This window comes from Natator depressus, chromosome 10 (assembly GCF_965152275.1).
Source record: "Natator depressus isolate rNatDep1 chromosome 10, rNatDep2.hap1, whole genome shotgun sequence".
NCBI classification, from domain to species: Eukaryota; Metazoa; Chordata; order Testudines; family Cheloniidae; genus Natator; species Natator depressus.
Window position 1 is genome coordinate 2,211,013 of NC_134243.1, and position 16,194 is coordinate 2,227,206.

A 16,194-nucleotide genomic window follows, 5' to 3' on the forward strand; every position below is an offset into this window, starting at 1 on the left:
CCTGGACAATTGTTAATTAGCATGCAAATGTTTCTCTGCTAAACATGTATATTTGTTCAGTGGACTTAAACCACCTAGATAAACATGTTCTCCTTTAGATGATAGTTATGGAAAATGCATAGTTTGTGGATGAACACAGACTATTAGTGCATTTACTAATGTATATTTGACTTAAAAGGGACACAAGCTAATTTCAAACAAATCTCTTGCTTGTTCCACTACCATCTTAGATCAGCAAGTCTCAAGCGTTCATGATTGGTATTTAGCATGTTTAAAGCATGAACAGCAACTAAGGCACTTTACAGTCAGTCATGAAGACATGACCCCAGCCTCAAAGAATTTACAATTTAAATAGGTAATATAAAACTAGGGAAGAATGGGCAGGGGAATAATTAAAGCAAAGTGATGTAAATTCACTTTCTCTAGCTAACATCTAGTCTAAGTATCAATTTGTAGGCAATAGCACCTTGCATCTAATCTCAAAAATTATGCTGGTTTTCATTAAACACCCCCAAGAAATTTTAACCATTAATACTTATAAATAAAGCTAGAGTATGTACTCCACCACTATTAATATTTCACTCATCTGTTGCAAGTTTTTAATGTGTTTTTAAAAATGACATTTAGAAAAATGGTTACATCTTAAAATACCGACATTACTTACGAGCTTTTCATGTTTCTTTGACATATGCTTTTAAGGACTGGTATACAACTGAAGCATAAATATTGGGTCAGATTTTTATTTTAAAAAATAAAAGCCTTAAGTTTAAAATGACTGCCAAAGCAAAGACCTTATTCCTGCATCTCTCTGCCAATATTTGTGTCACTGAATGTATGACTGAAAATGCTTTGACGAAGGAATTGAATAGCTTTATTTCACTGAAATCTTGCATAACATTTTGAAAGGCAATGACTTTACAGCAATATGAAGGATTTTTTTCTTTGCATTCTACTCAGATGTGAAGTTCAGCAAAAATAATCACTGCAAGACTCGCTAGAGCGCTCTACACAAAGAAGTTTTCTGAGATTGCTCTGAAAAAAATATATCTTACTAGTAGACATCTTATAAAATACACTTCTGTATTAAAAGTCAACATTAAAAATTCGGGTCTGTGCTCCTTCATAAAAATACCCAGAGCTTGATACTACTTGCTGATAAAAACAGGATAAAAAAGACTAGTAACCTTAAGGTTTGTTTAGAACATGTCTTTCTCCACCAATTTATTTTATATAAGGTTTAGAATTAATAGTCAACTATATACCAAAAGTAGAGACTGCAACATTATGCACCAGCTATCATGTATTTTTAAACTGCAAGAAAGGAGTAGAAAATGTAAAATGATATCAACTTGCTTAAAAGAAAAGTTTCTTTTCAACTGCTCAGATTCAAAGAACTTGCAGTGAAGATTTTCAAGAGTTCATGGAAAGAAGAAAATATTTTGGAGCTGTGGTTCCCCATATTATGGTACTGCTAACACAATTACAAAGGTTGCGGCAATGAAAATTTATAAGAAAAGGTATTAAAAAAATTATCTGAGTCAGCAAAGATAATGATAGCACGTTTCATACTTGAGGTATTATAATGTAATGAGTAAAACGAGGGAAGTGCAGTTACTGTGTAAGCAAACAACTACTACAATGTACTCCAGCAACCCAAAACCATACATGTGAGAACTTGTTTTGTTCAGAGAAAGATTATGACTTGAACACCAATGTTATCTTCCTTTAAATTAGAATCTTTAGCACCCTTATGCACAGATATGTGGGAGGAAAAGACTTCAGTTTAATATCTCAATGGAAGATGACAACTTTGTCAGTTCTTGCCTCTTTCTACGCTACGCATGAGCCAGTCTCAACATAATATATGAACAAACAGCCTTCAGGCTCAGAAGCAAGTGACCTAGTTGTAACTATTCTGCTAAAAAAGCCCATTAAGTTACTAAACTTCCAACACAATTTAGCACAAGTTAAAATGTCTAGACGTAGGTTTGCTGCCAACAGCTCATTCTAGGATATTGTCAAGCACATAAGTACCCAAACATTATTCAGCAAAAGTCTGTTCTTAATAAGTACTCTGCATGAACCTTAAAAGGAGCTGTATATTGTATTATCTGTAATTCTGACTGACTGACTAGTCTAAAGAGAAAAACATCTGTCTAAGCTTCTGAGATGTAAAAAGGGATAAAACTATAACACTGAAGGCTGACGGATCCTTCAGAGTTACAGGACACGTGAAAGCAGCCAAAAAAACACAGACAACTGAACGTTTTATATGGCTGTTGCTAACCAAGGGGAAAACACATTTCTTGGTTTTATGTTACTTAACTAGCTGAAGGAACAAATCAGAACCTGAAATTTCATATTACTATGGATACTTATTGACGTATATAATACAGTATTTATTATCAGTGGTCACAATTAATCATATACAGCACTTAACTGTGCATTGGAACCTACTGGTGTAGCCCAGAATTTTGCCCCAGAGAATTTTAATATAAAATTAAGAACTCAACCTAACTGTAGTATATAAGTGCATAAACAAACAGTAAGCATTTAAGTCAGTCATACACATTAACAGTCAAGCTTCTAAAACAACCAACCAAGAAGCAAAAAATCAATAGATAATTGTGCAAGTAGTTACTGAAATGTGTAACTCTTATACACATACACGTAGTGCACAACAAACATGAGACTGAAATAGGTATGCATCACCTGACTGGTTAGGGGAATGGCTGACCAAGTCCCGAATGGGAGGCATGCCTATGAAAAAGCAAAAAATTACAGAATTGTTATTGAATTAAAGTATTCCTTTGGGATTATTCCACAAAGCACTCTATTTTAGAACCAGTTTATTATCACTCTCTCTCAGAAAAGAAGTTTTTCCTGTCAAAAGGGCAGTCCATCTTCATTAGCTAGCGTTAGTAGCTGCAAATTATAAACCATCTCATATAGCTCTAGAAGCAGCAATAAATGCAAATGTATCGGACAAACACTTCAATTTTTTACTAATATCCTGCCAAGACAGCACTGCATATGTGAAAATTTTGTCTTTATAATTTTGCATTTCATTTTTGCTCAGTGTTTCCATTCCTACTGGATTTCTATTACCTTGAAGTTGTTTTAAAATTAACAAACACCCGAAGTATAAATAGTTTCAAAAAATTCTTGACTTATAAAAAATTAACTGGACTTGTTAGATAGGTAGTTTTTGCCATTAATACAAAGCTACCATAAAATGGTCTCTTGTTAAACTCATGAGACTACTATAAGAATCACAGAATTGAACATTGCCCTCTAGCACAGTGGATCTTAATCTTTCCAGACTACTGGACCCCACTCAGGAGTCTGATTTGTCTTGCATACTCCAAGTTTCACCTCACTTAAAGACTACAGCTTATAAAAATCAGATGACATAAAAACACAAGTGTCACAGTACACTATTCTGAAAAAATGCTTACTTTCTCATTGTGTGGGCGTATGAAATTTTAGTTTGTACTGATTTTGCTAGTGCTTTTTGTGTAGCCTGTTGTAAAACCAGGCAAATATCCAGATGAGTTGATGTACCCTCTGAAAGACCTCCGTATACCCCCAGGGACACATGTACCCCTGATTGAGAACCACTGCCTTTCCCCATCCCTGGTCTCAATATTAATCTAATTATCTCGCAATATCCTTGGACAGTATGATTTATTCTTCAGATGAAAGCCCTTTCTTTATCTGCTCATATTTTGCTTCTTGGTTTACTATAAATTTGTATTGCACCATAGGACCTAGCCAAGTTTGTTTTGGATGGGCTGACTAAACCAAACTTCTAAACACTACATACATTTTTTTGCTAGCTTCTGCCTCCAGCAACAGATTAACATTTGCTATTGACAAAGTATGCAATCAAATAGTGTAACATTTTTAAATCCCCCTTGCTTCCTCCTTACTCTCTAAAATCTATTACATTTCAGATTTAGAAGGCTTCCCAAATTAATTTGAGCCCCACGATTACTAAGAACCTTTCAAACCCAAACCCCTTTTATTTTTAGAAAATTACCTAGGGCATCTTGATTCACATATTGTTTCTGCATGCTCCTGTTTTAATACAATTTTACAGTGGCATTGTCAAGGCACAAGGGTAAAAGGAGACTTGCCCAAAATCAGACAAAGACTCAAAGTAACTCAGCCTGGATTAGAGCCAAGATCCTGATGGCTTCTAATCCATTGCTCTACAGGGAAGTACCTCTTAATGTGCCTCACAGGTCTAAATAATTTGTAATAGCCATACATACAGCTCACTGTAGCAAGCAGTTAGTGGTCTAGTAACTATCTGCTTATCATTTTGGTTCATATTACAAACTAATGAAGATTTCAAGATCGTCAAGATAGAAGACTGGGTTGTCATGGCAGAAAACAAAAGAGGAAGGATTTATTCTGAAGATCTACCTCACATGGTTTACAAATGGGGCAAAGTTTTGATAAAGAAAACTATTACGACTGGCATGAATATATTCTCATAAACAAGAGCTAGCTGTAAACAGATCTCAGAAAGCATTTCCCATGGTTTCAGCCTTAAGAGTGTTCCACAAGTTAGCTCCATTAGGAAGACTTGAGGAAAAAGGATTCACCACATGTTCTCAGAGTACAAATATAACATCTACTTGTAGAGCTATTAGGAGCTAGTTTGGGAAGGTTTACAGTTAAACAAAACAGACTAATTTTCAAAATGGAGAAGTGTGGGTCCACAGGGAATATAGGCAATAAACTACCTTTTATTACAGATAAATATTAGTTAAGGATGCCCAGTCCAGAAAACTTACGATCAGTCTACACTGGCCAGGGAAATCAATATTAGCATAAATTGTTAATCTGCCTTCCCTGGCCTTTACAGAGAACCTAAAAAACAAGAGGGTAAATTTGCTTTAGGAATAACTCACAAAAAGCCTGTATTTAGATGTTGGGCATCTGACAGACACTCAGAGTCAAGATTCAGATATCTGACAGCTCCATTCTAACCTCACCTTAAAATGCAGAGAGGATACAAGCACATAGAATACAAAGTTCTATTTATTTTAATTTGTGAATATCATTTTGCAAAACTAGTACAAAATGAGGTGAGTTAGGGAGAGAGTTTTCAACTCTAATCTTAATTCCCTTATTTTTATGGTTTTGCAGGGTTTTTTTTATATTGTTCACACATTAGAAAAAGCCCATCAATTATACACAAATTAGTTGCCAGCTTTTATTTTTCTTCTGAATCTCTTGCAAGCCTATTTAAATCAGAGGTGCTTTGTTCACCATCCACAGTCTCATTCTGTATTGACGTAATTTGTGTTTTCAGAACATCACAGGGTTAAAGTTGTTAGAGCAGGATGTGGATATTCACTCCACTGACTGAAAATATCTACTTCTGTAGATGTGTGAAGGACTTTACAACCTCAGGACAGTACCAATCCCTGGTGTTCTTGTTAAACAGTTGCTGGAGCCATGCCATCAGGGTATATGGTACACTCTTTCAAATAGGTTTCAGAGCGGTAGCAGTGTTAGTCTGTATCAGCAAAAAGAACAAGGAGTACATGTGGCACCTTAGAGACTAACAAATTTATTTGGGCATAAGCTTTCGTGGGCTAAAACCCACTTCATCAGATGCATGCAGTGGAAAATATTTGAAGTGGGTTTTAGCCCACAAAGGCTTATGCCCAAATAAATTTGTTAGTCTCTAAGGTGCCTCGTTCTTCTTTCAAATAGGTTACAGGTTTGCATATTATCTCGTCCTGCTTGTTTGGTCTTACCATCTGGGCTACTGAATGTACTAAAGGGACATTATCGTATCTTTTGGAAAGAGGTAAGCAGGGTGCATTTGGTGGAAGAAGGTTCCATGAGTCTTATGCAAATCTTGATGAAAGCAATATATGCATTAGGATGGGTTTCAAGGCTTGGACATTCTTCTTGACTTTACTAACCTCTCGTCTCCTAGTGAAGTGCAGAATTCTTTGCTGAACATCTCATCTGCACAAAGACGTTCTTTTAAAAGTGAAGGACTTTAAGAGATTACTTTACTTTCCTGATGTTCTGATATCTTTAATTTCTGGAATGGGATACTAGTACTAGTGAGCGGACCTAAGATTTTTTTTGATGGCTGGGGGAAGGAGAAGAGAGAAGTAGCAAAACGACATGGAGATTAGCAGATTATTCGCATCAGTTTTCTTCAGGTATGATAGCAGCAACTGACATCTTCAAGTAGCTCTTATGCAGCCAAACTATGGTAGTCTCCAAAGCATGCTCTACGCTACACTGTTTATTGCAATCATTCTTTGTACTTTATCATCTCATCTACAGATCTCAAAAGCACCTTACAAACATTAAATCTCCACCCCTCTGGACATTATCCCTACTTCATACATGAGAAAATGAAACCTTAGGTCACACAAAAGGCATGTGGCACAGATGGGGGTAATTAACTATAGACCCATTCTGACTCTCATACGTGACAATTCCATGAGACTAAAATGCAAAGTGACAAGGGATCTGGTAGCGCAGTGACTGTCTGGGTGCAACAGCTCACACAGCCTGTTTTGAGAAATGGAAGAAGGATGGCCAAGACAACTGGATTATTCTCTCCTCTCTGGAAAAGTTCCATGGGCCCTTTTATTGACCATCTGGACAACGAAAGAACCAGGAGGGACCTAGATTTAACATCTCATTCAAAGAATAGCAGCAGCTCATACCCTTAATACAACACTGCTGTGTCACTATTGGGGGAAGAAACCAGGATCTTCTAGCTCAGAGATTACTCAGCCATACTAGTAAGTGCTCAGTATTACAATAAACAAAGCCAGAAAGAGAAGAAGTGTCCACTTAGCTGTAAATAAATATTTTCCACAGGTTGGAATCCTATAAACCACATGAGAAGAAAAATAAATAAAGAGTCTATATAAGACTGTGTTGGAATGTAATACTCAACATATGTAACCAGTTTCTAACAGTTTGCCTTGAGGGAGAAATTTTTAATAAACTACACGTGAATCTTTCTTTGACATCACAGGCCACAAGACTAGATCAACAGACAATAGACCTATGGAAAAAAATTTCATCTGTAAAAAACTAGTTGTTTTTTTTAAAACCTGGTTAACTGTGCTCATTCTGTTACAAACACAAAACTGAAGAGTATAATCCCCAATATAAGAAATCACTACCCAGATTAAAAAAAAGCCATCCAACAATCCATACTATTTTAGTTTAGATATACATTTGTATAGTGTTTGACAGCAACATACCCGACAGTTTACCTTCATTTTAAATAGTGCTACCTTCTAGATTCTGTGATGAGTTCAAGGATATAAAATGGAGCAAAGTATCGAGGTTTTCCTCAAGAATTCTTTTAAAAAGGAAAATCACCTTTTTGTAACTGGAATGCTTTACATCATATCCTCTGTAGCGCCACACATCAGTGATCTTAAGAAATACTATAAATTAAAGCCAAGTTTAGATGGCTCAGGTGAAACAGTTGTATCATAAATGCTAAATGTCTTTCAAAAAACTAAATGCAGCTACAAAAACCAGCCCAAGAAACATACACACTTATGAAGATGATGGCTGAGCGTGGAATACCAAGATGCTTTGGAAATTCCTGGAATTGAGTTATTTCTTTCCAGTCAAGAATACATTACCTTTATCTTACTAACAAAAGATCAGTAAATTATAACCTAGTTCATTCATTAAAATTGCAAACTTATTCATAGATTCCAGGGTCAGAAGGGACCATTGTGAGCATTTAGTCTGACATTCTGTATAACACAGACTATAGAACTGACTCAAAATTAATTCCTAGGGCAGGTCTTTTCGAAAAAGATTCAATTTTGATTTAAAAATTGTCAGTGATGGAGAAACCATCATGACCCTTGGTAAAACGTTCCAATGGTTAACTGCTGTCACTATTAAAAATGTATACCTTACACATCCAACATATGAACTCTTTATTATACTGTTGTGAAAGTATTTGAAGGGTAGGTTGCTCAAGCCAACGAGGACGAAGAAGGATCAGAGTAAAGAGTTTATGAAAAAAGAGAATACACTGATATGAACAGCAGTCATTCTCTTCTCAGATTCCAGAGAAGCAGATCCTGGAAGAGGCCAAGATACTCTGTCAGCAGAGATAATACTTGGGATTAGAGCCCTGCATGGACACAAATGTATATCCGCACATGCAGATATCCATGCAGATATCCATAAATCGGTATCAATGGAACCGCAGGGCTCTCTCAGGAACCGCAGCAGCGAAAGGAGCAGAACATGGGGCTGCTGCTCCCAGGAGCCAACACCCTGCGCCAGCAGCTCCTCCGGCATGGCTGTACTGCCCGCAGACCCATTCCCGTCACTTCCATTCAGCTGTCTGTGTCTCCTGTCTGGGGGCGTGCATGCCGTCTGAACTCAAGAGTGCGACGAGGGACAGCTGCCAGTGAGCCTGGTGCCCGCCCAGTGGGCTGGGTGGGGACAGTGCAGCCACGATGGAGGAGTTGCCAGCATGGGGTGCTGGCTCCTGGGAGCGGCGGCACCATGTTTGGCTCCTTTCACCGCTGCAGTTCCCAGGAGAGCCCTGCGGTTCTGCGGATACTGATTTATATCCAGGGATATAAATCTGTATCTGCGCAAGGCTCTACTTGGGGTACATGAACAAATCTAATCTCTTTAGCAAAACAAACCTTAACATCAGAATAATGGCTTTGATTTTTTTCACCCAGAAATTCAAGGTGATGTCACTGGACCTGAAACAAGAAGCTTATTCTGAGGATGCTACTCAGATTCCTGAATATTGGACATAGCTCTAACGAACAAACTTGTGGCAGAGTCTTTACGTAAAGGGGTTCCCTTTAAAGAGACCTTTTTGATCAAGATGGGGATCTAGAAAAAGGATATTAATATTCACCTAAACTTAAACTTACATTGTTCAAAGGTAGATATGCATCTGTATAGTACAGAAACTGCATTAATCAATAACTAAGATGAGCTGGGAATGATCAGAGATTCAGTTAAAAGGAAGATAGAGCACAGGAGACCATGTTTTAAAGTTAACGCTTAACATGAACAACAGACACTGGAGAACTCTCTGCCCATTTACCCTAAAATGGATTCTGTGTTGTACCAATTCAATCAATCTAATCTAGTTACTAATAAAATATCTAACCTCACTGAAAATAAGTTACTTCCTCTCTCACCTGACTGTTTTTTGCTGCTGCTGTTCGGCACTTCTCCGTTGGTCACCGGTTGTTTACTTGTGACAGCACTGCCTCCTGATTGGCTGTTTAATACTTTAGGAGTGGATCCCAGGTTTGCAGCTATCACTGGTAACTGCTGACCTCGCTTTAAAAGCTGTTTCTGTTCCTGGTGTCGAAATCGTGGTGGTACTTCACGAGGAGGGTATCGAGGCAAGGTCTGCTGCTGCTGCTGATTGTTGGCTGTGGCCCGCTTGGCATTATTATTAGTGCTGGTTGCTGTGGAAGTGACGTTAGAGGTGACGGGCTGAGGCTGGCTTACACTGGTCTTTGTTTGTTCTGGCACTAACCCACACCAAAAAAAAAAAAAAAAAAAAAATAAAAGTTGAAGAAAATTAATCACAGGTACAATAGTTTTCAAACTCGAAAAGAAACAAACATGTTTTGGGTAGGGTATAGATTATGGAATGGCAATATTTGCTCCCGTTAAAGCTGCAACCCAGTTTCCACTATAAGCCTTGCTATATGCACATATGCATACACTATTTTCTAGAATTGGTATTACTAGTGATAGCAGGTTTGGCTATAAACAAATTATCCCAGCTCAAGTCTTTTATTACCACTCCTTACAAAGATCCTAACTTTTTTGATGGATCAGCACTTCAACAGACCAAGTCTGTTTTAGCAACTGAAGCAAAACTACATTTCTCAAAAAATTAAAAACTTTAAAAAAATCTGGGTTGCATTATTTCCTACAGTGGGAAATTTAAAAAATCCTTGGTGTACACGTCTTTTATGAAGTCAAGATAGAAGAGAACACAAGGCAAGGCTAGGAACAAAGAGAATAAGTGGTTAACACTCGCCTGTCTTGTCAATCCTGACATCCAAAGTCTTCACCCAGTCCATTATCAGTAGAAAGTGATAGCATAAATACCATGCACCATTTGACATGACTGCTTGCTTGCCTCCATGGATGAAATGCCAAGCATTCAGCTTAAATGAAATCAGAATTACCTTTCATAACCTTGACAGCATGGCCATTTTTAGGTGTGATTGAGGCCAAAGAATTTGCAAGAAAGGTTGTGTGTGGGTGTATACACCACACATGAACTGTGAACAAACAGGTGATTACAGTATTCATGGCTACCTGTTTAGTTGCTCCATCACACCAGTACAAACGCAAACAAATTAAATGAAACCCAGAAAGGTACAGAATGGAGTACCTGGTTGGGCCTGGTCTACTAAAGCACACAAATACTCTAAAGGTGTGGAATGCTTTACAGTAATTACGTTTAGAGATCACGCACAATTTAAAAAAGTTTAAACCAACTCTATTGTTGTCACTGTAACACACTTTTTTCAAGTCCACTATATATAGCAATGATCACACACAATTGTGTACATGTTCAGTTTACTTTTTCTTTGATAAAGTAAGTACAGAAGGCTATTAGGTTGAGATTTTCAGAGCTGACTGGAGAATTTAACCACAACTGTCCTTGAAATTAATGGGAGCTGCAAAGTTAACTTTGAAAAGCTTAACCTTAAACAATATTATAAAAAATGCTTGCACAACTATTGTCTCAATAGCCAGGTCCTGAAGGTACAATTAAAACTGTAAGGCACTCCTACGGCTAAGTGTGTGATTGTTGGGTGTTTCGGGTCCTATTAAAATTAAGCTTGAGTTACTATAAAGTTTTGTTTATCTTCCTTTAAGAGTAACTCTGCACATTAGTATGCTTTTAATGTACTCTAGGCTTTTGATTGTAGCAGCATTTCCTAAACCATTTCTTTTTGTGTTTCATTAAACAATTCCCTAGTGTGCTAGAAGCAAGAACAAAATGGTCAAATGAAAGAAAATTACAAAACACGAAAGTCAAACAACAACATTCACTTTCAGGTACAAATGCAAGTGAATACAACAGTCTGGTCTTAGAAAAATCTAAGAAAAATCCAGCTCCCTGAAGCTTTGTTTTAAAAAAAAATTCCAATATAGGGAATATGACTGTTGCTTTTAACATGATTAGGTAAAAAATACACATCCCTCAAGAAAGGCGCACACAATTCTATGCTCCTTACAAAAATGTGTGTCCTGTGGGATCAAATCTGTCACCCAAGTGTCAACGGAGCACCCACCTGTCTTAGCGCCGAGAATTGCAGTGATCAGTTTTTCAGTCTACAGAAGAAACAACAAAGCCCAAAGAAAGATTTTGTATATAAGGGATATTTGGAGCATGTACGCGATTTCTTCTCCAATGGAGGGCTGACCATTATAAATCCCTGGTATAAGTTTCAAGGGCAGAGAGAGGGATACACTATTTCAGGTGATTACAAACACGTACACCACCACAGTACCACCATCTTCCACTGCTCTGCCACAGCAGTGACCCAGTTCTACTCTATTTCACAGCTGAATGGAGGGGGACAGAATTAGGTAGAAGAATGGCCATGACATAAGTCAATTTAATGCATAGGAGCCTGCATAGGGAAGATATTCACAAGTAATTAGACAAACCAGTAAGTTGGATAAAATGACTAACACAGTATTAGATTCTGCTGATGTAAGAGTTCTGTTACCTATTTTAGAAAGCTACTGAATTCAGATCCTTAACGACATTTCACCTGCACACATTCAACAGTGTATGAATGACCTATGATCAAATGCATTTAATGTTCAAAAGTACAATTCAATGCCTTCAAAAATTCTGAACATATTTCCAATCTATTCCTTTCTAGCATATTCCCCTTGCTTTGTTCTTTAAATCTTAACATTAATGAAATACAATCTAAAATAATTAGGAGGGGAGGGATAGCTCAGTGGTTTGAGCATTGGCCTGCTAAACTTAGGGTTGTGAGTTCAATCCTTGAGGGGGCCATTTAGGGATCTGGGGCAAACATTGGGGACTGGTCCCGCTTTGAGCAGGGGGTTGGACTAGATGACCTCCTGAGGTCCCTTCCAACTCTGATATTCTATGATGCAATAGAGGAAAACAATTTATATTCCTCTCTGCACTTCTAAACCAGTAATTTTTCTTACTGGTAAATCTGCATTATAATTAATATAAATTACTTATAATTATGCAGAAGTTATTTTAAAAAACTTCATACTACTTTAGTCCATTTACTAATGCAACTCAGACATTTAAAGAGTTGGTCTTTCATATACCAAACTCCACTTCACCACCCACAAATCTTCTGTTATTTAACTTCCTAGTAATCTACATTTTATCAATATACCTTTTGATGCAACTGGTCATAATGTCTAATCTTTAAAGTTAAAAAACCGTACTTTAAGCTTGATCTAAAAAAGTCTGTTGACAGCAGTAAATGAAAACAAACACACTACTTGCATACAGTCTACCAGCATTACTCCACCAACAAAGTACTTATAAATAACTGCACTGCTTAGTTTTAATCCATTTTTGGTCACCTGGTATTGTTTGTATGAATTATACTGTCTTTCTATTTACACTGTAAACTCCTTGGTGCAAGGACTGTTTTATTACAGCACATAATGTCTTGTTGGTGCTCAATAAAATGATAATTTTCACTTCACCTACTATTCCTTCCACAGTAGAATTATTCCTTGCAGATTAAATACAAATCATTTACATATGACATTCCAATGGAAGAGAACTGGAGTTAGAAAAAAATCACTCCAGAGCAGAACGGCAACAAAGCAACATTCATTCCTAACTTTCCTTATTTAAGCCCCTTTAAAGCACAGTAAGTACATCTTAATTAATTGAACTAATTCCTGGTTACTCATTCATTTGTTAACTATAAAATGATAGAGCATATTAGTAAATGAGATCCCTTTTAGTAAAATAAACACCAAATAGCTACAGTATGAACAGTACTTTTTCAAAACAAATAAAAAATTACATACAGATAACACAAGAAATATATTTACTTGGTAGCTAAAAGCAGTAACAGAATGATTCATTCTTTGTGTAAAGATTGACAAATTCAATAAAATGCAACCAGTGTTCAGGTAAAATTTTTAGTTTGAGCCATGTTTTCTCTATTGTCTACAGTCAAATATGCTTTAAGATGCAACTTAAAGTTTCAGTTATTTTCAACTTAATCAAATGTATTATTGACGTCTTCAGGCCCTATACAACCATTTATCTTAACTAAGTGACGGGGGGGAGGAGAGGGAAGAAATCACACAATTTGTTAATTCTTTCCAATTGTATTTTATAATCAGCAACTTCTCAGAAGATTAAACTAGCTCTGTTGCTAATATCTCACTTTAACTAACCTTTTATTGTTCCAATATGACTATTATAAATTCCAATACCCCTTAAATCCCAGAAATGTGTTATAATTTCTCTAATTTAACACTGTTAAAAAACAATGATAAAATATTGTTTAGCACATCAGTATTTTACTCTACATCACCCTAAAGTCAACTTTGTTAATGGACTTACAGTGTATTACTCCTAATTTTCTTGACAAGCAGCAGCAAAAATACAAAAGAATATAAGGAGAGACATTTTCATAAACAACAAACCTGCTGAAAACCCACAAAGCAGTGGAAGTTGAAGTTACAGTCAGCACGACCGTGACAGAAACAACAGTTTACAGAGAGATTCCAAAGAAAGACGCTTCCAACTTGTGTTGCTTTCCCACTCTGCAGATTTCATTAGAAAATGGAGGAGAAGCATGGTGTCATTTTACTGCTACAAGAGTACTGCTTGCCAACTCCTCCTGGAGTAGGGGCCCAGTGACAAACCCCCCCTCCCCAATAAAAAAATGGCAGCTGTTTGAACTTTAATGCAGATGGAGAACAGTTTCACTCAAACAAAATCAGTTTACATAGATCAAATCAACGACTAAAGCACACAAAAAGCAGCACCAAACTGTCATTTAAGTGTTCTTTTCTTATTACTGCTTAAGCTGACCACTTAAAAATGTACGGTAATACACTTTCCTTGCATGTCATGCCCCAAAGAGTTGTCAGTTCTGGAATGCTGAAGGGCAAACAGAGGAAGTCTGGCTTTCAAGCTGACACACGTAAGATGTAATGCTAGAATTTTCGTTGTGGAAAAATGGCCGCAGCTGTAAGCTCAGCTAGCTGATCTGGAAAATATCTAACTGTTTGCCAATTCATTAACCCCTGCAGATCCATAGAAAGGTAAATTATAGGGCATTTATATGGGTAGTTTTAACAGCAAGTATTCATAGCTCAGTTCATTTTTTTCTTTTTTCTACTTATAAGCTTTAAAAGCTAATATAACAGTTTTCCATTAAGGTAAAGCAGTAATATAAGTGGAAAACAAAACTTCTGAGAGTATGGACAGTTTTGTTTCACAGAGAACAGATGAATGAGAAGTTTCAAAGGTAGGAAATATGAGTAAAGGAATTCAATTCCATATCCAGTTATTTTTAAAGGCACTTTCTATTTCAGTGGTGATCCAGAGTTTATCCTAGTCTGCAACAAAAGCAGTAGTTTTATGCCTACCCCTCCACAAAACAGGGAAATTTAGAGAAAAAGTTGAAAAAAAATCTGAATTGATTATCTAACTTTTGTTATTTTGCAAAGCACTAGAAGACTCAACAGCATGAGTGACAGCAGGAATATCAGCCTTAATCCAATCGCATAGTTTGTAAAACTATTTCACTGAAATATTACCTAGGTATCTTGAAATACAATATGTAAAGGAAATGTTTCACATTACAAAGCACTGTCCTGCACACACGTACATTTGTATTTACAGTGACAGCATCTTGTTTGCTGAAGAGTCTAGGAAGCTGGTATTTTGTGGCAAAATTCAAGCTAAATACTCATTGTATAACGTTTGGTTTAGCACAGGGGTTCTCAAACTGGGGGTCGGGACCCCTCAGGAGGTCGCGAGGTTATTACATGGGGGGGGTCACGAGCTGTCAACCTCCACCTCAAACCCCACTTTGCCTCCAGCATTCATAATGGTGTTAAAGTGTTTTTCATTTATAAGGGGGGGTCACTCTCAGAGGCTTGCTATGTGAAAGGGGTCACTAGTAAAGAAGTTTGAGAGCCACTGGTTTAGCATATAGCGTACGATGCCATTTTCTTTGCATAGCTGAAGTGGGGTTCGAGAGATTTCTTTTGAATGGGATATTCATGATGAATGGGGAGGTTTGTTTACCTTGAATAGCATTACAAGTAAAATGCAATAAAAGCTATTATACCAGGCTACTGTGTAAGTTAGAGTAGACCACCACCACGTTTGACAGTTCAATAGCACATTTAATTGGTAAAAAGATCTCAAAGCACTTTCCAAACTTTACATTTTATTTATATTAGAGTACCTACAGGGTCCCAATCGAGATGAGGGACTCTCTGGGCTAGGTGCTGTACACATACATAGTGTCCTCCTCTGAGGGACTTAGGAATTATTGAATGGCTGAATACATTTAAACCTAAAAAGCTGGTAAAATGTTTAACTTAAAAACCAGCTGCATACAAAATACAACTTTTTATGTCAATGCTAGTGTATCAAACAACCTAGATGGAGCTACTATAAGGTGGGCGCATAACTGATTGGAAAACCGTTCCCAGAGAGTTATCAATGATTCAAAGTCAACCTGGAAAGGCATATGAGTGGGATCCTGCAGGGATCTGTTCTGGGTCTGGTTCTCATCGATATTTTCAATGATTTAGATAATAAGAGAGTACACTTATAAAGTTTACAGATGATACCAAGCTGGGAGGGGTTGCAAGTGCTTTGGAGGATAGCATTAAAATTCAAACTGATATGGACAAACTGGAGAAATGGTCTGAAGAAAACAGGATGAAATTCAGTGAGGATAAATGCAAAAATACTCCACTTAGGAAGGAACAAATCAGTTGCAAATATACAAAATGGGGAATGATTGCCTAGGAAGGAGTACTTCAGAAAGGGATCTGGGGGGTCATCGTGGATCACAAGCTAAGTATGAGTAGACAGTGTAACACTGTTGCAAAAAACAAAATCATTCTGGGATGTATTAGCTGGAGTGTTGTAAACAGGTCATG

The 16,194-nt window shown here is 37.1% G+C and overlaps 1 protein-coding gene across 18 annotated transcripts in view; it reads right to left on the minus strand.

Moving 5' to 3' along the window:
• Positions 1 to 16,194, minus strand: part of TNRC6A (trinucleotide repeat containing adaptor 6A) — a 187,260-nt gene that overhangs the window by 27,082 nt on the left and 143,984 nt on the right. For 14 of the 18 annotated variants that reach the window (XM_074964952.1, XM_074964955.1, XM_074964951.1 and 11 more), the window contains 2 exons: positions 9,201 to 9,542; positions 2,713 to 2,760 (listed from right to left, as the gene is read on the minus strand). The exons of 1 other annotated variant lie outside the window; for it this stretch is intronic. In XM_074964952.1, coding sequence (XP_074821053.1) covers positions 2,713 to 2,760; positions 9,201 to 9,542 — 390 coding nt within the window. The remainder of the gene's footprint in view (positions 1 to 2,712; positions 2,761 to 9,200; positions 9,543 to 16,194) is intronic. 3 more of the 18 variants (XM_074964966.1, XM_074964967.1, XM_074964954.1) reach the window with 1 other exon arrangement.